Genomic DNA, 24,969 nt, shown 5'->3' on the forward strand with positions numbered 1-24,969 from the left:
TAAATAAATACTCTTGGCTCGCTACATAGTGGTTTATTATTAAAATATGACCCAAAATCTACTGAACATTTTGGTACCCAGTAATTATACCAGCTGTATAACATTATTGCCGTCAAATATAACATAAAAGTACTATTTTCTAGTAAGAAAATTTAATTAAAAAATGATTTAGATCCTTTTATTATCCTCCTGCAAGACCAAGGAACAAGAAATTGCAGTTTTAGTGTATGCTGGTCGTGTAGGTACCTCGGACTGTGCGGAACCCCCCCCCCCAGGGAGCCACAGATGTGCCAAAATCTGCCATTTTGCATGCCACTGGTGAGGGGATAATATAATGAATCATAATATTATGATTCATTTAAAAAAAATGCAAAATGCAAGTCTGCTTGCAGTTCATTTCTAGTAATTCGTACTAATTTGACATATTTTGTCAGTTTGACAGTTTTGACAATTCATTTGCCGAATTGATTGAGAGGAATTGATAAATGTGACCATTTTAGCCCCGCTGAGTCATGTGCTCAAGCCGGTGTCGAGGATGATATGAACAACGGAGTTGATTTGAATAGAAATTTTGACTTCCACTGGATGTGTAAGTTCCTGGTAGCATTGCAAAAAATAAATACACAAAATATCATAATAGATGATATTAATTAAAGTTCAATACGTATAATTATCTATCAGATTAATTTTGTAAATAATATCAAATAAAATGCGCTACTACTTATTCACACATCTCTTCATTACAGCTTCAACTCATCCGCACAGCTCTTCGTTATACCTTACAGCCATGTGGAGAGAATTGATCAGCTTGAGGCTGATAATTATGCTGATATTATAGTTTGTACTTTGTGCAAATAGTTTTACCATCTTATTTTTTTTATGAAATAAGGGGGCAAACTTGCTCGTTTGCTGGGTCGGGTCACCTGATGGAAAGCAACTTCCGTCGCCCATGGACACTCGCAGCATCAGAAGAACTGCAGGTGCGTTGCCAGCCTTTTAAGAGGGAATAGGGTAATAGGGGAGGGTAGGGATAGGAAGGGAAGGGAATAGGGTAGGGGATTGGGCCTCCGGTAAACTCACTCACTCGGCGAAACACAGCGCAAGCGCTGTTTCACGCCGGTTTTCTGTGAGAACGTGGTATTTCTCCGGTCGAGCCGGCCCACTCGTGCCGAAGCATGGCACTTTGGGCCAGAGGTTTTAAGGATAATGTTATATTTTTGGATGTGGAAAAAGATATTAGCTCTTAGATATCGGGGTTGATTATAAGCATTTAATTGCGCGGACATCACCGAAGCCTGTACATATAGAGCCTGCACAATGCGAACTATTTATTATTTTTTTCTATGCAGCTTATGCTTGATTTCCAATTGCTTGAGGTGACATTGATTTATATTTTCAGTTGCGGTATTATAACAGCTGTAGTGATAAATTATTATATCAAAATTTCATAATAGTGAAATCTTAAGTAGATTACCTAAACGCCTTAAAATTTTTGTAACATCATTTTTGATTTTCAAAATTACAATTACTTATAATTATAATAGTCTTTCCGGATATCAGTATCATCCATAATCAGAATGATTTTGACTAACTTGATACATATCTATTTAATACAACAATGATAATCTGGATATTTCATATCAATTCGATAAATTAAATAAATGAAATTTTTGATTTTCATTCAGTGTCCTCTAGATATCCAATTAATGCAATAATGACATTAAAACTAGCGTTATATTTTTCTTTTGCGTTATTCGCTTGTGCGGAATTAAAGATAAGTTATGAGGGGTACTCCGTTTACCAAATAACCCCAAAAACAGAAGAACACCTAGAAGCACTCCAGGTCATTCAAAAGAATCGTCTGGCAGAATACTGGGACGATGAATACGCAGTTAATTTTCAAGTACAAGCAATGGTTTCTCAAGATAACAAGGATAATTTCTTGAAGGCTTTAGAGACAGTGAAGATGGAGTCCAAATTAATGATAAATGACTTAAATCAGTGAGTATTTCATGTGTTAAATAGTGTTTTTAATTCGTAGTACTCAATGATTTCTTTTTTTTTAGGGTTCCGTACCCTATTCATGAGACTTCGATGTCTGTCTGTCCGTCTGTCTGTCTCCAGGCTGTAACTCAAGAACCGCTATAACTAGACTACTGAAATTTTCACAGATTGTGTATATCTGTTGCCGCTATAACAGCAAATACTAAAAATAAAATAAAGTTAATATTTAAGGGGGGCTCCCATACAAGAAATGTGATTTTTTTGCCCTTTTTTGCTCGTAATCAACAATGGTAACAGTTAGGCTCTTGAGATATTCATAATAAAATTAAAATAAAATAAATATGGGGGGCTCCCATACAAAAAACACACTTTTTGGCAACATTCTATCAATAACAGTACGAAAACCTTCGTGCGTGTGAGTCCGACTCGCACTTGACCGATTTTTTTATAATTCTAAAGACAAAATTTTAAAATCTTACAGAGTCATCAATGATCAACTCAAACCATCGAGGGTCAATACCCACTCATTTCTATCATACAACTGGTACTCGTACCAAAGTCTGGAACAAATTAACTTCTGGCTAGACGAGTTAGTTGCGACCTATCCCGATATCGTCAGTCCTGTTGTTATGGGACGGTCAGTTGAGAACAAAGAGATCAGAGGTATTAAAATTGATTATCATCCAGAACGAAATGAGACACTGATTGGAGTACTAGAAGGAGCTCTTCATGCGCGAGAGTGGATATCACCGGCAACTGTAACATGGATAGTCAAGGAGTTTTTGACAAGTACTGATCCAGAAGTAAGAGCACTAGCAGAGAATATCCAATGGCATGTTTTTCCTGTTGTCAACCCAGATGGATACACCTACACATTTAGATCTGTAAGTCTTTACTATCGTAAATTTATGAAAATTTAAAAAAAGAGACCTATCGATTCATATTCATGTATGAATAATGGAATAAAAACGTTTCCATACATAACGCTAAAATTGTTATGTTTCAAATTCATTTTAAAAAATACAACGATAATTGAAAGCAGCGCTTAGGGTTAAGTTTATAAACATCTATTTCAATAACAAACATTCCCTTTCAGAATAGAATGTGGCGAAAAAACAGAGGCAAAACGAGTTCTCAATCATGTGCTCATGCAGGCGTCGAGGATGATATGAGCAACGGAGTCGATTTGAATAGAAATTTTGACTTCCACTGGATGTGTAAGTTTTAGTAATTTCCTAGTAACGTTCTTGTACTCATCATATCTTAGAACATAAAGAAGATTCCTTGTCCAAAAGTGTGAAGTGTTCCGTATCCGAAATTCGATAAATTTTAATTTTGGTACATCAAAACTTAATTTACTAGACGTTCCGCACGGCTTCGCTTGCGCAAATTAGATGTTTCACAGACAAATTAGTAAATAAAAAATAGCCTATGGGCTATGATCCTTCACGTGCTCTATTTCTTATCTGTGCCAAATAACAGAAAAATTGCTCCAGTAGTTCGTGAGATAAGTCCTTTCAAATAATTTCCCCCGTTTTTTCCACATTTTCCTATATTTCTTCGTTCCTATTTGTCTTAGCGTGATAAAATATAGCCTTCCTCAATAAATGGGCTATCTAACACTGAAAGAATTTTTCAAATCGGACCAGTAGTTCCTGAGATTAGCGCGTTCAAACAAACAAACAAACTCTTCAAAATTATAATATTAAGTATAGATTACTGATTGGTTTGCAGCTGTTGGTGCATCTAATGACTCCTGCTTCAACACCTTTGCCGGCCCAAGCCCCGCTTCTGAGCCAGAGACTCGGGCTATAGTTGAATACGTGACAGACTTGAAGCAACGCGGGCGCATCATTTACTACCTATCCTTCCACTCCTACACACAGCTCTTTATTATACCCTACAGTCATGTGCAGAGCATTGAAGAGTTTGAGCCAGATAATTATGCTGATATGGTTGGTTAATAATATTTGATTTATAAAGGAAAAAATAAATATTAATATATAAAATTATAGAGTGTAGGATATAGAAGGCAGACTTGAATTCTTCCGATGAAATATTTCGTATCATAAGAGTAATACGACTACATAGCGATCTTTTTCCAAATAGTTCCGTAATTACACCTTTAAATACCTAAGAAACTTCTTGATTAATATAAATTTTAATGTTAGACACCTTTATAATAAGAATCATTATTATATTAATTTTATTATACCTTCTATTTCTGATTGCTCTTGCTGTTAATGAAATTATATCACTAATGATTTTCAGTTCGAGATTGCAACGAGAAGTGCTGAGAAACTCAAAGAAAGATACGGAACGACTTACAGAGTCGGGATTGCTGCAGACATTTTGTGTGAGTTTAACATTGACATTAATTTTTACCTTGATCTGATTTTAGTATCATATACATAATTATCATTCCTATCTTTATGAAAAATATCCGTAAATATATTGATATACTATGTTAAAGTTAGTACTTTACACTACTTAAATATAAAAGAAAATACCTCAAAGTAAGTAATATATTAAATTTCTAGTTTACGATTATATTATCTCATATAAAGATTTATATTATGTAATTTGCGCAGATCCTATGGGCGGCTCGAGTTTCGACTGGGTGAAGTATTCCGCGAACGTTCCAGTCTCGTATCTGATCGAGCTAAGGGACCTCGGGGAGTACGGCTTCCTGCTTCCCCCCGACCAGATTGTCCCTAACAACTTGGAAATCATGGATGCATTACTCGAGATGGATAGAACGACAAGGCGCCTAGGATATTATCATTCCGGGGCCCAAACGATTATTTGCTCATTTGGTGTTGTTATGTTAAGTTTAATGTCTCTAATGTATATTTGAATTAAATTAATAATTTACAAAACATTTTTTTTATATAATATTATACTTACTCAATAAATAATGTTACTAATAAATATAAAGTTTTAACACCTTCCTTTCCTTGATTGATATTTAAAAAAAAATCTGCGTCGAATGGTCTATATCTCGTCTTGCTACGATAAATTCTAGTAAAGATATGACCATGGATTTTTACCACCTTTTAGCACAGACCTTAACAAATTGTCGTAACTAGACGAAAAACTGCAATTCTTGGATAAAAGATAGATACGGCAATGCATGAAAAATAATTAAAAAATGATACCACATTGTTTCTTTAACTCTCGAGTTTGATTTGAATGAGTTACGACATTTCTGTCACCTAAAATACATCATTCACAAAGATACGACAATTTATTTCATACTAATTTATAGGCATGAAAAAGTTATTACATATTAAACACATAATTTTAATCTTAAACCTATACTTACAACCAACGAATATAGTTAAGTCAGAGTTACAGACATAAGTAACGCCATTTCATCTCCCTCCCGCCTCTCTATGATACCTTCGCCGGCGCTCCCTATACGCTGTTCTTAACACCTTAGTTGATGCGCGAGCGTCGATTTGAGAAAACGTATTTCTTGCTATATTGTTAACACTATTGTATCAATGCACGTTTATTCGTGTCATAAATGAAGCTTATACTAGTGTAGTGAAATGACGTCGCATGGTTATTCCACGTATATTTTTTCCCCTGAGCCTTGCTCTGGTCATCAACACACTAATTATTCTTGTATATTTTGTTGCTTTTACATGTCTGTGAAAATAAAGCCCATATATTTCTGTTAACAAGATCGACTCATTATTTATGTACGACTGTAGTGCATGGTATAAAATGTAAATTTGCTAATATTTTTTGCCATATTGGTTGTAGAATGACATTATGATATTCGTTTTCGAGTTACTTTCAATGAGCCCTTTCATTTGATATCCATATTGCAGAAGTGCATAAAAAATAACTATTCCCCTGTCTTGGATATGTTGGATGTAGAATGATAATACATTCGTTTTCGAGTTACTCTCAAAAAACCCTTTCATTTAATATCCATATTGTAGGACTGCATAGAAAATAATTATTTCACCATCTTGGATGGTCGGCCATATTGAATTTAGAGTGATGTCACATACCATATCGCGCATGGTCATCCGAACTATACAAGTATGCAAAATTTCAGGTCAATCGATTAAATATATCTACTTCAAAATTGAGGTCCAAAATTCCACCGTAACACACATACATAGCAAGTTAAAAATAAAAGCTTTTAAAAATGTTTGTTTTAATTTTTTTTAATAAAATACGAAGATAATGAATGGCTTTATTTTATTGGATTCAGAGACAAACATAAAAAATAGGTCCAAGCAAAAATGTTTTAGAACTTCCAATGTAAAAAAATTAGAGTAGGAGAGTGAAAGGAGAAATGATTAACATGACAGTGTTTTCGACGTTTTGTCCTTTTGTGGCCGTTTAAAAGAGCTTAAATTTTTTCTGTTAAGTCTCAGTAGTGCACTAACCGCAATTGTACGATAAAGGTACGTACCTAATCTAATTAGATAAGTAAAGTATGTGATAAAATATCAAATGTTTTATCAAAATTCCCTACTAAATATTCGAGCAGTATCGGATAATTGATAAAATTATCTGGAAATTACATGTATGTGTTAATTAAAAAATTACACTGAAATAAATAACGATTTAGTCCAAAATGGGTCGTGTTATATTACAACTTATATTTTTTATTGCTGCATTTAACTTTTTGCGTACAGAACAAGTGAGTTATAAAGATTTTAAAGTTTATAAAGTAACACCACAATCAGAACGAGATGTAGAGCATCTTACGAAGCTAGATGCGACGAATGAGTTTATGTTTTGGAAAGATGTGACGAAAGTGGGAGGCGATGTGAAGATAATGGTAGACCCGAAGAAGACCGCCAAGTTTGAAAAATACATGGAAGATATTGATTTGAAATTTGAAGTCGTTGTTGACGATGTGCAAAGGTAAATTGTGATTCCCTATTTTGTGATAGTTCAAACAAAAACCTGCAATAATAATCATAATAATGATATAATATTGCAATACAAATATCATAATAATTATTGAAATACAAAATATAATGACGACGAATTATTATTCAGCACTTGGTTTACATGCAGTAGCATATCGGGTAGTTTGTCTAAGCGACGTCATAATATTATTATCTGTTCAGATATCGTTAGAGATTGCATACATAGGTACCATCAAAGAAATTGATTCCTAGGCAGTCGACGGACCTACGTCATGTGGTCGGCTTACTTCAATTCAATATTAACTGTGATCGGTCGGATGGGTTTGACTTAACTCGATCAAATTACTTAGGTCCGCCATCTGCCTAGGAATCAACTTCTCTTATAGTACTTAGTAATATAATGACAAAAAAACATTAAGTTGTTCATTTATTTTTCAGTGTTATTGATGAACAAATAAAAAGACCAACAAATGCTCGCAATGCACAAGGATACAGCTGGAACTATTACCAAACTTTCGATGAAATTCTAGAATGGATGGAAAATATTGTAAATGAACATTCGGATGTCGCATCTTTGGTCACTATTGGACAAAGTGTTGAAGGTAGACCAATTAGGGGAGTAGTGATTGACTTCAAGAAAAGGGATAACCCTTTGATAGGAATGCTTGAAGGTGGTATACACGCGAGAGAATGGATATCACCAGCAACACTTACTTGGGTCATTAAAGAGTTTCTGACAAGCACTGACGAAAACGTGAGGCAGCTAGCTGAGACGTTCCAATGGCATATATTCCCCGTCGTCAATCCCGATGGTTATTCGTACACTTTCACAAATGTAAGTATTTTTAATAAGTTACGGCAAAATATGGTACTCAAATTTGTGATGTTGAATTTATTAAATCTATGTAACAAATTTAAATATACAGGATAGAATGTGGAGGAAAAACCGGAGCCAGGCGAATTTCATGTCGTGCTCCCAGTGGAATTTGAACGATGACATGAGTAATGGCATCGATTTGAACAGGAATTTCGGCTTCCTATGGATGAGTGAGTTAATTTCATTGAAATTTCGTGTATATTGAAAAAGTTTTACACGAGTTAATAATTGAACATAAATCTTTCGACGTATAGATAAAAATAATAAATATTGATACTTTATTGCTTCAAAATACAATAATAAAACGCAAGGAAAATTATAAATTAATTACTTCTTCCATTAGTTATATCATATTATGCTTTTACCCACAAGTAACCCACTTCTTATCTAACGATATTTTAATGGTGAATACTGTGTGTGTTATAAACAATAGGTAAAATATTGTTTTTTCTCGTTGCAGCTGTCGGTGCCTCTAATTTGGCATGCTCTGAAGTATATGCTGGCCCTAACGCCTTTTCTGAACCCGAGTCCCTCGCGATTATAAATTACGTCCTAGCTCTTCAGCAGCAAGGCACTTTACTGTACTATGTGGCTTTTCACTCCTACTCCCAGATGTTCTTAGTCCCTTACAGTCATGTCGGTGGCTCACAAGTTTTAGAAGCTCCAAATTATGGTGACATGGTAAGTTTTGTTATGTCAAGTTTTTCACTTTAAAACTGAGAAATACTTTGACGAAATTATTTAATTATAGTAAAGGCGAATGCCCAAAAATGTATGGTCCAAAAACCCGTAATCGATTGAAACCATTTATATGTGGCATAGTAGACTACATATACTGTATCCCAAATACAATGTCCTTTTTGGATTAAACAATCACCGAGTACTTTAAAAACGATCGTAACTAATTGACTTTCCTTATAGGAATCTATATGATTTTCAGGACGACGCGATGCTACAAACGATAGTGTGGCGATCAGTATGTAGTAAAAACATTTTTAATACAGATGTACAGTGTTGCAATTATGTATTTATGAATTTAATGTTTAAATATTTATCACTTTTATATCTGACAGTATAGAATGTTAGTTTGGTATCGAAAATAATCTGTATACATTAAGTACTGTTTTCTAGGATTATTAAGTACACGATATCGGTTATATGATCGTTTTTTTATAGTATACTGTCGCCTATGGACACTCGCAACATTAGAAGAGCTACGTTGCCGACCTTTGAAGGGTTGCAGGTCGTATTGAAAATATAGTGACAGTTTATTTCAGAGTTTTACAGGGGGCAGCAGAAAGTTACGCAAAAAACGCACGGTGGAAGACTGCCACTCATCAAAGTGATGAGGATGGTATATTTTTCGCGTGGAGCGATGGCGAAAAGTTGCAGGAGGTATATGATTCAGAACAATTCCTTAGAGCACTCCCCGTGATACAACCGATAGAGGATGTAGAGTGAGCCACTTGTGATTTAGTTTATTCTTAAAATATTAATATATTTTAAGAATAAACTAAATATTATTATTTGACATACTATTTTAAGGTTCCGTACCCAAAGGGTAAAAACGGGACACTATTACTGAGACTTCGATGTCTATCTGTCTGTCTGTTTGTCTCCAGGCTCTTACTCAAGAACCGCTATAGCTAGACTTCTGAAATCTTTACAGATTGTGTACTCGTATATCTGATGCCGCTGTAACAACAGATACTAAAAACTAAATAAAATTAAGATTCAAGGGAGGCTCCCATGCAACAAAAGTGATTTTTTGCCCTATTTGGCTCCTAATCTACATAATATTAATATTATATACATACACATGATTTTTTATTAAATCCTCAATTATGTGTGTACTTTAATATTTAATCGCAAAATTAAAATAAAATAAATAATTAAACCCACACAAAAAACAATTTTTCCCTACTTTCACTCTATTACGGTACGGAACCCTTCGTGCGCGAGTCCGACTCGCACTTGGCCGATTTTTTCCTATTTAATTGTACATTATTGTCTATCAACATCGCTTTCACAAGAAAGATCACAAAAACAAAGGAAATAGCTAGTTGATCCGAAGTAGATACCACACTGTGTATCTCAGATTTATTTTTTCAAATTATCGGTTTCGGTTATGGTTTAGAAAATAATGAATTGCATATTTTCAATCTACTATTTATGCTCTACTTTGCTGTACATAAATTATTGTTTTGGATTTGAAAATATTATGCAATTTTTTCATGTAAAACTTTTATTTTCAGTTTGAAATTGCTATTAAGAGTGCAGAAAAACTTGAACAGCGGCATCATACTGAATATACAGTAGGGACATCAGTTGATATCTTATGTAAGTATTACGAGTATATTGTATAACAAAATTACGTTGACACTTGACAACAACCTTGTTGTGGAGAAATTCGCTTATCGCTTTGGAGCCGTAACATTTTTAGCGATGAAACTGTCTTATTAAGTAGATGTATCTACTTAACAAGACAGTTTCATCGCTTGAGAATAATTATCTTTATCGGACAAATAGACAAACATATTTTCGGATTTATAATATTGATATATCCGACAGAAGTCAGAACTCGCAGCATATTAAAGCCCGTCACAGACTTAAGCTACAATATATACTAGTCAAAACAAAATAAGGGCCACCACGTTTTTTAAGTGCCCTCAAGAATTTATGCGATTACAGGATAAATTAATGAATAAATTAGATATATTAATTAATTTTAAATTAATTAATCTTAAATTAATGAAAAAAAAAGATTAAAAAAATATTTTAAAACATCTTATACCGAAAAATCAAATATTGAGGGAAAATTATAGAGAAAGAAATAACTGAATAACTAAAAAAATAAAAAGGTGTTCAATTTTTTTTTTTTTTTTTAATATCTGGTATGGCCTCCTCGTTTTCTAATGCACTCTTGCAGTCTTGTAGGTACACTCTCCACAAGGTGAACAATTGTTTCTTGCGGAATTTCTTCCCAGCTTCTTTTCAGCACGTCGATCAGCTGTCTCTCATTGTGGACGGGTTGGTCAGTGCTTCGGACCTTTCGTTTTAAGATGTCCCACATGTGCTCGATGGGATTCAGGTCCGGACTGTTCGCAGGCCAGGGCAAGACCTGTATACCGGCGGACTCTAGGGCTTCCCTGGTGGCTCCAGCTGTGTGTGCGCGAGCATTGTCGTGCATTAGGTGGAATCCTGCGCCAACTCTGTGTGCATATGGGGCCACGTGGGGTCCTATGACCTCCTCGATGTATCGCTGAGCCGCTATCTTTGCACTTGACAGAAATAGGACGACTCTATGTAATAATTACTTACTCAAAGGTTAGAAATATCAAAATTAACTGATAATTAACATTAAAGATTATGGTCATCAGAAGTGAGGGTAGTTAAATAAAAAATATATAGACGATAGAATATGTTTATTGTCGGTCCAAGGCCCTACCACTGGTTCAGTGACCTTCCCACCGAGAAGAACCAGCAAGAAACTCGGTGGGTCTAAATATTCTTTTCAACAGTATAAATTACAATACAAAACACAGTACACACAACAATCAAGTCACTAACAATAATAGCAAAGGCATAACCAATAATCAAATAACATTTAAGTAATATTATCCACCTAATAAACATAAAGCAACACAAATACAATAAAATATGGCGGATAATAATTACAATAGAAAAGTACTTAACTCACTGTTCAGCCGTCTCCAGGTCACCAGGGAAAGTGACCCAATTACGACTTTCTATGGCTTATATATCCCGGGTTTGGCTTTGACCAGGGGATATTTCCATCTATTGGCTAAACCCATTGACCAATCAATAATAAGTCAATATTATATCTTGTATGATATTTTAATTATTAAATATTATTTTAATTTGACCGGAAATATTCCCTTTATCCAATCAGCCAACCATAACATTTCTATTGGATAATACAATGTGTGAGCCCTCAAAACGTTTTATTTCTCATTTAAGTATTTATGTTCGAAATATCCTAGATATTTCGAACAATACATTTATAACATATCTTTAATTGAAACAATATTATAAATAACAACTTCTAACTGAAATAAACATTAGGTGTCGATAATTAGATAAATAAGTATCTAAATGAACCAAAACTTCCTTATGTAATTGATTGTACTGTCGGTTCTTGGTGGAAATTCATGTTGTACACTAATAAAACACACTTTTCTTGCACTTTTTCCACTATATTAAGATATTATTATAACTTTTAACAAATAACACGACCGGTTTCGAAATTATTCATCATCAGGTGTAAGTTTAACGTCGGTACTTTTAAAAAATTAAATATTATCAAAACAAACATATAATATCTTAATATAGTGGAAAAAGTGCAAGAAAAGTGTGTTTTATTAGTGTACAAAACTTCCTTATCATGTCTCACAGATAATAATCATTTTTATCTACTTCGAGGTGCATATTTCACAGATAACAAATACTTTCATCTTCTTCGAGGTACAGCTAAATAACCTAGTTATTTGCCACATTTTTGATAACCTTACTTTTCAAATTATTGTAATTTCTTTATTCCTTTGTTTAATTGTTACTATTATAATCTCAATTCTATATTCTTATTTCATTTTCTAACACACTCGTCAGTGAACAATACTCTGCTCCAATCACTCATATTCCATACGAGATGCCGCCTGGCAAACGATAATCGGTTTGCCCGATGAGCACTCGTTAAGGGAATTCGTACTAATTGTCTTCTGGAGAACTGCTGGTCCTCGTGTAACCGATTTCTAATCGTTTGGTCACTGACGCTGGTTCCCGTCGCCTGCCGCAGACGGTTTTGTATAGAGCGGGCTGTGCTGGCGCGCTCTCTACGGGCCGTCAAGCGCACGTAGCCGTCCTCCTGTGCGGTGGTTGCTCTTACTCTACCAGATCCCCGTCTTCTGGTTAGTGCCCCAGTCTCTTGAAATCGATTCCAAGCATTTTGAATCGCTCGCCGAGAAAAACCGAGCTGTAACGCCACAGAACGCTGTGAATGGCCTTCTTGCAGTAATGTTACGGCCCTAGATACGGTTGCTAAGTCCATATGTCGTCGAATTAGCTGCATGATGTCCTCAAAATGATAATTAATTAAGGCACTAGTAAAACAAAACTTTAACTGCCCCTGACGAAATCTTTATTTGAAATGAGTTTAAAATCTGTCTTAAAATCAGGTAGAGTCATGTGGTTACAATAAAGTGTCCAAAACTATCCATTTCAAAAAAATATCCAAGTGGGGTACTTAAGAAATCTTTGCTAACACGTGTGCTAACACAATCATAAACCGTCAGCCACTTAAACAATGCATTAAAAGAAAGTAATCGCTTCCAACAACAAAAAAGACGCGTGGCCCTTATTTTGTTTTGACTAGTATATATTAATATATTTATAGCTAGACATATTTTCTATACTAAATCCACATGCCACAGAATTATATATTATAGCTGAGTGTGTGGTCACGCGAAATTAGTATAGAAAGTATATATTAATATGCTGAGCTATAAATATATTAATATATATTATAGCTAAGTCTGTGACGGGCTTAATTTGAAATTATTTCAGATCCTGTCTCTGGCTCCAGTTTCGATTGGGTAAAAGGAGTTGCAGGTGTGCCCATAGTATATTTGATCGAGCTTCGTGATGTAGGAGAATATGGCTTCCTTCTTCCACCAAGTCTAATAATTCCTAACAACCAAGAAATTGTGGATGCGCTTGTTGAAATGGATCGCGTCACGAGAGAACTGCATTACTATCATAGCTCAGGAAGTATTGTGAAGATTAGTTTTGGGTTACTCTCAGTTGTTATGTTAAAATATTTCCTTTAATTTTTTAAAATAAAAAGTTATGAAGATTCTTAATTTTTATTGGTCATATTTTTTGTCACACAATACCTGTCTTATCAATTAGGAAGTTAGGAACAATGTATGTGCCACAATTAATATAAACAGTTAAAATTACTTTGCAAATAAGTACCAATACAAAAACCTAATATTATTTTAAAATGTCGAATAGAGAAAAATATAGTTATTTTCGAAGTCGGTTAAAAATAAGTTTTAAAATATATTTTCGGCTGTATGAAAAGAAATAAAAAACGACATACTCTAATCTAACAGCGATTAGCTCTAACAAGCCGCATCTGTTACATGACCGATCTAGATGGAGGCGGTCAGGAGAGTGGCACTTCTGTGTATTATCTCGATCTACTTATCTCGAACACATATCACGATGTCTGAAGACTTACCACAATGTAATCTCGTGTATCGTTGATACTTTTCTCTACTTGGACGGTCTCGATTTACTGGGTTGGGTGGGCGTTAAAATCGTAAGTATGTATATTACGATGATGTTTCGGCGCGTATCCAAAACCAGTATCACTTGGGAGACAACTGTTTCACAGCTAAGCCATCCTCTTAGAATTACCTGAATCCTTCGATCGTAGATTCTTGGAAATCTATTGTTATTCTATTGTGTCTCGCTCACCGGTGTGCTTATGGGGCTTGATGGGTTAATACCGTTTTAACTGTGGCCGAATTACAAATAATTAACTCAAAAATACTTTGGCGTCCTGAGTACAATATAATAGTAAATCTGAAAATAGATTTAAGAAGTTAACTCTTCATTATTGAAAGAAGAGTGTACATCGTCCGTAGAATTATGCTGGAAAATAATAATAATATTTAGTAAGCAATAAACCGGTATCTATTGATAAATTAATCTAGCCATTTATGAAATCAATAATACATTTATTGCTCTATTAAGATAGCTGTTACACATAGATAGTTTGTTAACATTAATTCAGTCCAATTCGAGTATCCTGTGACAATGTATGTTAACATTGTATTATGTTTGTTATTATTTGGCTACACCAACGGACAAAGGAGCTATGAAAATTACAAAGTGTACAAAGTTCTACCCACTACGGACAAGCATGTGCAGATGTTAACGGATTTGCAAAAAGAATATGATTTTTGGTCTGAGGTGGTGTCTATTGGAAGTGATATTAGAGTTCTCGTATCTCCAGAAAAAGACGAGGAGTTTATTAAATATACCGCTGGGGTAGGATTGAATGCAACTGTCGGAATATCAAATGTACAGGAGTAAGTTCTTATTTTATGGCATTAAAAATACAAATTCAAAAAAAATATCGAAAGCTAAGATGATAGGAACATAATGAGGGATCTTTAAAACTGTTTCCTTTGTTCTCAGTTTAATAAATGCTCAAATGCAGCCTACAGTAGGAAGGAGTACTTCACTTGGTTCTTTCAACTGGGAACAATATCATTCATTGGCAACAATACACGCTTGGTTAGATGAATTGCAGACTATGTATCCAGGGATTGTAACCACTGTCAACGTGGGCTCTTCATATGAAGGAAGACAAATCAAAGGAGTTATTATCGATTTCAAATCGGGCCAGAGAGGTGATAATCCATTAATTGGAATGATCGAAGGTGGTATTCACGCGAGGGAGTGGATCTCACCGGCCACAGTGACATGGATTATAAAGGAGTTTTTGACTAGCACCGACCCTGATGTTCGGTTTATGGCGGAAACGTTTGTTTGGCATATTATCCCCGTGATAAATCCTGATGGTTATTCTTACACCTTTGACGGAGTAAGTATTTTGTATACGTAGGTTCCGAAATGGCTTGATAGATATTTAGCTCAAATTGTATAATTGATTTTAAAAGTTCAAGTTCAAAAGTTCAAACATTTTTATTTGCAACCAAGTAGGTTCTTGGCGGAAAAATTATGTTAAACACTGATAAAACACAATATGCGTGCCCTTTGTTATGCAATTTTTATTAATTACTGATACACTTACTTGATATTAAGCAATTTTTTATCAATTTTAACGAAATGGGTGAGTGGTTTCGATACTAATAAACATGAAATTTTGTAGGATCGCATGTGGAGAAAAAACAGAAATCCCAATCACTACACGAATTGCTCTTCAAACAATGATTTGAGCAACGGCATTGATCTGAACAGAAACTTCAATTACTTATGGATGAGTAAGTTTTGAATAATTTAAATTAATTTATTATTCTCAACAAAAACACTCTATTGCTAAGTACTCACATACGGTTTTGCTCGATAGTTTTACTCCGAATCGAAGGAAATGACATAATTGACATATTTAATTCTATCGAGCCGGCTGGAAGCGAGCCTTCGAGTTGTCAGTTTTGCGGTCCACACGGTGGTTATTGCTCGATTTGGAGTAAAGCTATCGAGCAAAACCGTATGTGAGTACTTAGCATTTTAGTTCTATCGGGGAAAGGAAATCTATCACCAATATTATTTTGATGGACATTTTACACCTATGCTAATGTAAAATTGATTTACGTCATTATTTCATGACATGACTCAAACCTGTTTGAGAATTTCAAATCTTTACGCTCAAACACAAAATTCTTCGAACTTAACCTTTGCAGCTGTTGGAGCAAGTTTAAATCCTTGTGATCAGACGTTCGCTGGTGCATCAGCAGCATCAGAACCGGAAGCTCAGGCCATTCAAAACTATGTCCTAAGTCTGAAGCGCGCTGGCAACCTGATTTATTACATCGCTTTCCACTCCTACTCTCAGATGGTGCTCATTCCGTACAGCCACCTGTCTGGTCAGAATGTACTGCAAGTACCCAACTATGCAGAATTGGTAAGCGCGCTTCACTATCACTACATATTATAATAAAACAAAGTCGCTTTTTAGGGTTCGTCATATCTGTTAGTCTCTCCGTCCATAATATGTCACAGCCACATTTCTCCGAAACTATAAGAGCTATACTATTGAAGCTTGGTAGGTAGATGTAATCTGCGAACCGCATTAAGATTTTGATACAAAAATGGAAAAAATATTAAAAAATTTCCCCATTGGTACAACTGAAACAAAAAAAAATTTTTCATCTAACATACTATGCGTGTGGGGCATGTGGGCACCTATCTATGGATAGGTCTTCAAAAATCATATTGATGATTTTAATGTCATTTTTTTCTAACCTTTTGCGTTTTTAAATTAGTTTGCGAGAGAGACTCTTCCAAAGTCCATTCCATTCCAGTTCCATTGGTAAAATGTGTGTTCCCTCTATTTTCTTAAGTAGGGGCATGATAAATAAAAAAAATATATAATGTACATTACTTTAAAAACTACCAACGAAAATTGGTTTGAACGAGATTTAGCAAGTAGTTTTTTATACGTCATTAAAAAGTAAACCTTGAACTGAAATATAAAAATAAATCAAAAACCTTTTAATTTCATAAAATTGACCTTTTTGCTGCTGCGAAACCCTTCATGGGCAAGTCTAACTCGCACTTGTTCGGGATTTAATGAATCTCAATACTAAATTTAAACAAAATTGGTTCAGCGATTTCGACATGAATAGGTAAATGACAAACAAGCAGACACACTTTTTCATTTACAATATTAGTATGGATTGTATGTTTTATAGTATAAGACATGAATAGGTAACGGACAAACAAGCAGACACACTTTTTCATTTATAATATTAGTATGGATTGTATGTTTTATAGTCCTACTAATCCTACTAATATTATAAAGGCGAAAGTTTGTTTGGATGTATGCATATGTGGATGTATGGATGTTTGTTACTCTTTCACGCAAAAACCACTGAACGGATTTTAATGAAACTTTACAATAATATAGCTTATACATCAGAATAACACATAGGCTACAATACTAACCGACTTTCAAAATGGGGGAGGTGTTATGTTCGTTTTCTTATATTCAACGATTACTTCGCCGTTTGTTAACCGATTTTCAAAATTTTTCTTTTGGTATATAGGGTATCATCCCAATTTAGTATTATATTCACATAAGTGGTGATCTGATGAAGGATCCATAAGTAATCGAGGGAATTCCTCAAAACTTATAGGGAAACATGTGGTGACTTCGGTTTCGTGAGAAGTATTCTAAGCATATGCTACCAACAAGTAAGATTTTGCATCGAGATATACCTGGTATACCGTAGTTCGGAAGGTGCTGAGAGAACTCCTGATTCTTTATAGATACAAGTTTGGGAGTTTCGGCGTTGTTTTAAGAACAGAAAGCATATGCTACTATGCAAATTAAATTCATCATCATCATCATCATCATCATCATCACTACCATATTATACCATTTCATAGTCTTTTAGATCGAGACTCAAGTTTGTCAAGCGATAATTAAAAAAAAATGTATACCTACCTAATATTATAAACCTGAAGAATATGTTTGTTTGAACGCGTCAATCTCAGGAACTACAGGTCCGATTTAAAAACTTATCTCAGTGTTAGATAGATCATTTATCGAGTAAGACGAAGGCTATATTATATTATCACGCTAAGCCTAATACGACCGAAGAAACTCAGGAAAATGTGGGAAAAACGGGAGAAATATTTTTTTATGGGAAAATGTACGGTTTCTGTAAAATTTCTAATTGACGCGGGCGAAGCCGCGCGGGACATCTAGTATAAGTATATACATTGTAAGCATAATATCACAGAATAGAAAATAGTACAAGCAATAAGTAATAATATTAATAAAATTTATTAACCGACTTCCAAAAAGGAGGAGGTTATATGTTCGGCTGTGGAGATTTTTTATTTTTTATTTGTATTTTATAGTATGAAATCGCGATTCGTGGAGCTGAGAAGCTAACTGCGACGCATGGAACTGCTTACCAAGTGGGAACTTCTGCTGACATTCTATGTGAGTTTCAATATCAAATTATCGAAAGGCATATTAAGCTAAACTAGAGATCGCCCAATGGTCGAAATTCAATTCAACGACTTTTGTTTCATTGTAAAAAAATATTAATTTTATCATATTTTTTCAACTCTTGTCTCTGGGACTCAGCTGATCTCAGACTGGCCGTGTAAGCATTGTCTAATAGTATCTAAGATTCAATAAAAAAAACTATAATCCATTTTCAATTTGTCACCTTGTTGTCAACAGACTTCAACCATAAATAAAAGAGTATAATTTGTATGTATAGGCTTGTCACTCAAAAATCTGTCATTTTTCCTAGTGTGTATGTTGTAGTGTGTGTTGTGTTTTATTTGTTAAAAAAATGTGTGATAAAAGCATAATTTCAAAATAATATTAGCTCGATGCACTCCTTCACCATGTAAACTATAACTGTGCAAAATTTCATTCACCTACGTTTCCCCGTTTTTCGTCAAAAGGGATACAACATTTTTGGCTCACGTATTAATATATAGATAAGTTGATTACCTGAAATGACATATTATGCAAGTGATGAAATTAAGCAGTTATAACCGGCCAAAGACAACATTTTTACTTAAATCTTACGAAATTTTTAAAGGCAAAATCCATACATTTGCAAGACACTAAATCAACGCCTTTGTCTTTGAAATAGAGATAGTAACGCCTGTCGAGGATATTGCGTGCTTTAGGCTATTCCTAAGAAGATTAAAATCTCTTTGCTGGATACTTTCAACGGCTATAAAATCCAAAAGGTCGTTGTTCTCTGTGTACTTTGCATGATTTTGCGAATAACTTAAGTAACAATATAATATCGTACTAGCTTATTAGTATTTAAAAAAAGTGGCTAAACAAAACCTAGTACTTTTGCGAGAAATAACGGCTTAACGTCCTTATGACTTTAATTCTGCCTAGAGCCTCAAATGCTATGTTGAACGCCAAACTTGATCAAATCCGTTCAGTAGTTTTTTGAATTAAAACTAACAAACATACACTTTCAATTTCCGCTTTAAGAATATGAGTGTCATTCGCTTTCAAATAATGGCGGGTTTACATTACTCTAATCCTGTAATCCAAAACTTATCGTCAAAATAATAGTTATCCATTCCAAACCTAAATTAGTGCAAACCGACCAATAAGGATTTGTAATAACGAAGATTACCGAAATACTTTTATCTTTTCAGATGAAGTGTCTGGCTCTTCTTTTGACTGGGTGAAAGGCGTAGCTGAGGTCCCAATAGTATACCTGTTCGAGCTACGCGACGTGGGTGAATACGGTTTCTTGCTGCCTACTGCTCAAATCGTACCAAACAACGAGGAAGTCATGGCATACTTTGTGGAGATGGACAAGAATACTAGAAGACTGGGATACTACTCTGGATCATCAGCTGTTTATGCTTCCGTTTCCCTTATTGTTACCATCGCTTTCCTTATGTTGAGCAATTAAAGGAAAATATGCATGTTATTTTTATTTGCTAGAATTTGTTATCTTAATACCTATGTAAAAGTAAGGTTTTCCTTCCTGACGCTATAACTCCATTTATAACTCCGATTTCCATGATTTTGCATTCGTTGGAAAGGTCTCGGGCTCCGTGAGGTCTATAGAAAAAAAAACAGAAAAAACATTAAGAGAAAAGCAGGAAAACAGGGAAAATAATTTTATGGCAAAACAAAGTTTGCCGGGACAGCTAGTATCTAAAATTAACAATGTTATCGGTTGCGCAGAAACTTAAATCGCTCATAGAACCCATTAAAGTTTAAAATTAACTATGTTATCGGTTGCGCCAATATATTATATTATAAATATAATATTTGGTTTTAAATCGCTCATGAAACTTTATTAATTAATTTTTACAGCTACAAGTGATCAAAAAGTTAAAAATAATGAACTTAAGTTCGTTATTGTTAATTACTAACAAGATTGATGATAATTTTATAGCTATTCACAAACTTTTATGATGACATCAGATTTCGCCAGGTCGGCCGAATTTTAGAACTCCCTAAATGTTTAAAGGCCTGTAAATCACTGAATAGTATTTCACGAAGACTTCAAAGTAATTACCGGGTGATTTAGGATTAGGAATGTTTATTTCTCCCGGGGGAGTACTAAAAATATTTTGGTTACTTCACTTTAAGATTCCCAAAAAGTATTTGAATTAGGAAACATTAATTTGGTGCCGCCATTTTTATGGTTAATTTTATTATCAGCTTCTTGTTTTAATAATTTTGAGCTATAAGTAACAATTAATGTAGAAGGTACTTGTTAAACATGCTTCTACTAGAGGTAGTACAGAAAATGCAAAACTCCAAACGTTATCTAGGTACAAAATATTATAATAAAGAATGTCTTTGAACGTAATTATAATATGTCTTTTATAATTTTGATTGCCTAAAGTTAAGACATTAAAGTAAAAATGTTTTTGTTAAGGTACCTATTATTTTCGTATTAAATACCTGTAGCTGAAGTTTTGGATCCTGACACTGCTTGTTTAATTTTTTTGAAGCCCCTTTTTTAGGGTTCCATAGTCAATAAGGAACCCTTATAGTTTCGGTCTGTTCGTCCCTCTGTCCGTCTGTCTGTCTATGGCCTACAAAGCTGTATTTCGGCATGAATGCACATTCAATTAATGATGGCGACAAAATGGTATAAGTATAAAATCTTTTTTTTGTGGTACCTCCCATACACAACAAGCGGGCGTAATTTTTTTTCCGCGTCCACCCCACCGTGTGGGGTGTCGTTGGATCAGGGTGACCATATGTGGCAGGTTCCTGCCATTTTGGCAGGATTGGCGTATTATTTTGGCCTATGGCATGATCGGTTGACGTTTCGAAAATTTGGCAGGTTTTGGCAGGATTGCGTTGGATAGGTTTTTTTAAAAACAATACTAATAGATCATTTTCTGATTTATTTCCCTAAATCAGAAAATAATCTATGAATACTCGTTCGTCCATTTGTGAAATATGAGGTTTTAAAGAAGGGGGGGCCTTCTATTAGCTAAACGGTTGCTTCTGGAAATCTGAAAAAATTCACGGGGTTAGGAAATATGCTGAATTTAAAAGGGAAACTATCATTGGTAAGAAAACTTTAACAGTTATTGAATAATAGTCGATCTACAAAAAAATGGTATTCGAAGAAGTACTTATAGAGGAAATATTCTTTCAAATTCTTTTGAACGTAACTAAGATGATGTTGTTAGTAGTGTAAACACGTTATGAATGTACATTCATTAACTAATAACTAAACAAAAATTATCAAAAATTAGCGTTAGAACGGAACCCTATATTGCGCATAGCCAGACACGCACTTGGCCGGTTTTATTTTACTAAGCTCTTTTGATAAGCGCCAATTTCTATTCAACTTTTATCATAAGGACTTAGCGTATCTTGAAATATATTTTTATAAGTCTTTCATAAAGGAAAATTTTATCACCGTCATAAAATGTTTTAAATTCTGAATAACGTTATAATGAGCTTATAAACGAAATTTAACTTAGGTCGTAAAACCTACCTGTTTTATTAAGTCACCTGCTGCTAAAACCGTCTTCTGCAATTTCAAATTTTAAGAATTATTTCTCTCTCTAGAAATAACTTTAAAAAACAAATATCTTCTTCTTATACATAAATTAATTCTCGTGTCACAATGTTAGGCCGCGTACTCCTCCGAAACGGCTTTACTGATTTTAACCAAATTTTATATGCATATTCAGTGGGTCTGAGAATCGGCTACTGGGTACTTATTATATTGATAAGTGCATTTGTTGAATAAATAATAGTAAATTATTACAACTCGAGACTGACGACGACCATTGTTTGTGCGACGGGATAGCGATGGACGTTGCGATGGTAACATACTTATTTAATCACTTCAATAAAATAATATGGGCGAAATACTTTATAATATTATATAACTATATTATAAAACTTTTTATTAAGTATTTCGCAGGGCCGAAATAAGCAAAAATGTATTTTACTACCACACTGTGTTCGAATTGTAGTACATTCTTAATTTTTGTGCTATTTTGTTCATACTTATAAAGGAATAAAAGGATTACCTACCCTCCGGCAAATATCAAAACATCAGGGATCGCGGTGTAGGTCCAATACCGCCATTTGCACCTGAGTGGGGTCCTTCTCGGCAGCATTCGCATTACACTACATTGTGTTTTGTACCCAAATAGACACAATATTATTATGTGTTATAAATTATAATGAACGTTTGCTTACTAATTTATTGTTATTTTCTTTTCTTTTCTAAGTTCTGTGTCATTTTTTATTTTATAATTATACTTAAGTAATGTGTTTTTTCCTTAGGTAAACTTTATTGTTATGTGGTGTAATGTGTTTACATGTTGAATAAATGTCTATTAATATTATTATTAAAACTTAATTATTAGTACTAATTCCCGAACTTACCTTATATTAAAAATAACTGTCCCATAATGTCCCGAGTCTAAGCGCTGGCAATAAATTAGGGGAGCCTGTGACAAGGAGACGCGTGACTGAAATCAGATGTCAGGACGCGGTCACAAATCATAACGGTCACCTATTTGACTTGTGGGAATAGGGAAATGATTTGAGTCGTCTTTTTTATTATACTTCCTGTGGTTTGTGATAAACCAAGTAACGTTGTGTAGTTAGGTTTATAATAGAGGTATAGATTCATATTTCTTTATTTTTTTAAACATATTAAACAAGTTAAAAATGCAACTACAATAATATTAAGTTGTGCTGTGGATTATTATAAAATGTTTTTTTTTTATGAAATAAGGGGGCAAACGAGCAAACGGGTCACCTGATGGAAAGCAACTTCCGTCGCCCATGGACACTCGCAGCATCAGAAGAGCTGCAAGTGCGTTGCCGGCCTTTTAAGAGGGAATAGGGTAATAGGGGAGGGTAGGGAAGGGAAGGGAAGGGAAAAGTTGAGGGTAGGGAAGGGAATAGGGTAGGGGTTAGGGGATTGGGCATCCGGTAAACTCACTCACTCGGCGAAACACAGCGCAAGCGCTGTTTCACGCCGGTTTTCTGTGAGAACGTGGTATTTATCCGGTCGAGCCGGCAAAAATGTGAGTGAAATGTAATTTTAGATGTTTTGCAAGTTAAAAAAAAAGTCTATCCATAAGTCAACTTCCTATAAAAAGTGTTCACGTTAATTTATCTATAAACATTAATTATGTTAGTCTTGCACTGGACTTTGGACTCCATTGAATAGTGATTATTATTCTACAAATTACATAGATATATACCTACCATACATATTATGCTTATCTTCTATTTTTTGCTATCATTCTCTGTCAAGTGGCTTTTCCAACGTGTCACAAAAATACAGCTACATGGTGTAACGTCAGTAAGTATTTAGTCAGAATTTCAGTATAAGAAAAATATTTTTCTTCATATTTTTCATCGAAGTACGATATTTGTACGGTTAATATTATATTTATTATCATAATAAGCAATTTTTTCGCAAAAAATATATTAATATTTCCACTCCACGGGTTCGTTGGCAAATTCAATTTATATGATAATTCTTTATAATGGTCCCTTTTATTTTCTTCCGTAACCGAGCGTTAAATGAAAGTGCAAAACCATTATTATTAGGCAAAGTTATTGAAAACCAATAAGTTGTAATACCTATTTGGTTCTATATGGCTTATTTTGTGAACCTGAACGGTTTTTTTAAATGCTGAAAATATAATGGTAGAGCTTCTTCTTTTTGCCAATGAAATAATTGTAAGATTTTGTACAGGTAAAATTATTTAAATGATGCGGTTAAAACTAGATATATTTCAAGTATTTCTAGAAAGAAAGCATCCAATATTGCGATGCTGTATAAAATCTTAGCTACTTAGCAAAGTTAACAACATAATATTTCATCAAAAATATTGATAAAACTAAGCTTAGACGGCGAGATTATATTGTTCTGACTAAAAGCTAATGTTAACAGTTCCACCGAACATTTCCAAACGATTTCATCCCTAAATAGACGTGAAAACTTTTCAAAGAAAGTCCATTAGAAATAATAGTACAGAACAAATGTTGTAAATTTTACACTTCGTAAGAAACTCTTTCCGAACATTAAAACCATCTTCACAGTCATTCATCATTGGAAAGTCGTTAATGAGCCCAAACTAAATATTTTCTGGGAGCGATAATCCAACGCCAATATATCATGACCCGTCACAACAGATAGTCGTCGAGACTGTAAAGTTCTTCTCTAAACTGGAGGACCAATATAAAACGGTCCTTGTCTCCATGTAAGTCGTTAAACGATATAGGTCACTGTAATTGGTCGTGATTTATTTTGAGCCGGCTACCGATTTACGTTAAAAACTATTATGAAAGTCATAAACAAGAGGCGTTGGCGTTTATTATTGCTTTAAAATTTTACAACCAGCGCTTAGACTATTTTTGTTAGAACGGATGCATATTTGTATTAATTAGGGTTTCAC

General features: G+C 34.2%; 2 protein-coding genes across 2 annotated transcripts; both read left to right on the forward strand.

The window, feature by feature from the left end:
* The first annotated feature begins 1,714 nt into the window (after nucleotides 1–1,714).
* On the forward strand, nucleotides 1,715–13,628 carry LOC121726137. The gene is made up of 12 exons (XM_042113371.1): nucleotides 1,715–2,001; nucleotides 2,486–2,888; nucleotides 3,101–3,221; nucleotides 3,739–3,959; nucleotides 4,276–4,360; nucleotides 4,596–4,820; nucleotides 6,672–6,897; nucleotides 7,344–7,740; nucleotides 7,832–7,952; nucleotides 8,243–8,463; nucleotides 10,038–10,122; nucleotides 13,366–13,628. Exons 1-12 carry the CDS (start codon nucleotides 1,715–1,717, stop codon nucleotides 13,626–13,628), a joined length of 2,655 nt encoding a protein of 884 aa, XP_041969305.1.
* A 995-nt stretch (nucleotides 13,629–14,623) lies between these two features.
* On the forward strand, nucleotides 14,624–19,984 carry LOC121726152 (zinc carboxypeptidase-like). Its single transcript, XM_042113384.1, has 6 exons — nucleotides 14,624–14,900; nucleotides 15,010–15,418; nucleotides 15,707–15,818; nucleotides 16,239–16,459; nucleotides 18,424–18,508; nucleotides 19,708–19,984. The coding sequence occupies exons 1-6, from the start codon at nucleotides 14,626–14,628 to the stop codon at nucleotides 19,968–19,970; spliced, it is 1,365 nt and encodes a 454-aa protein (XP_041969318.1). The 5' UTR covers nucleotides 14,624–14,625; the 3' UTR covers nucleotides 19,971–19,984.
* Nucleotides 19,985–24,969: the final 4,985 nt, after the last annotated feature.

The sequence above is a fragment of the Aricia agestis genome, chromosome 4 (genome assembly GCF_905147365.1).
Source record: "Aricia agestis chromosome 4, ilAriAges1.1, whole genome shotgun sequence".
Taxonomy (NCBI): Eukaryota; Metazoa; Arthropoda; class Insecta; order Lepidoptera; family Lycaenidae; genus Aricia; species Aricia agestis.

Coding starts and splice junctions, on each gene's coding strand:
- LOC121726137 (XM_042113371.1), top strand. CDS start 1,715: ATGACATTAAAACTAGCGTTATATTTTTCTTTTGCGTTATTCGCTTGT. Junction 6,898..7,343: donor GTTGTTGACGATGTGCAAAG/GTAAATTGTGAT, acceptor TTTATTTTTCAG/TGTTATTGATGAACAAATAA. Junction 7,953..8,242: donor TTTCGGCTTCCTATGGATGA/GTGAGTTAATTT, acceptor TTCTCGTTGCAG/CTGTCGGTGCCTCTAATTTG.
- LOC121726152 (XM_042113384.1), top strand. CDS start 14,626: ATGTATGTTAACATTGTATTATGTTTGTTATTATTTGGCTACACCAAC. Junction 14,901..15,009: donor GGAATATCAAATGTACAGGA/GTAAGTTCTTAT, acceptor CTTTGTTCTCAG/TTTAATAAATGCTCAAATGC. Junction 15,819..16,238: donor CTTCAATTACTTATGGATGA/GTAAGTTTTGAA, acceptor TAACCTTTGCAG/CTGTTGGAGCAAGTTTAAAT.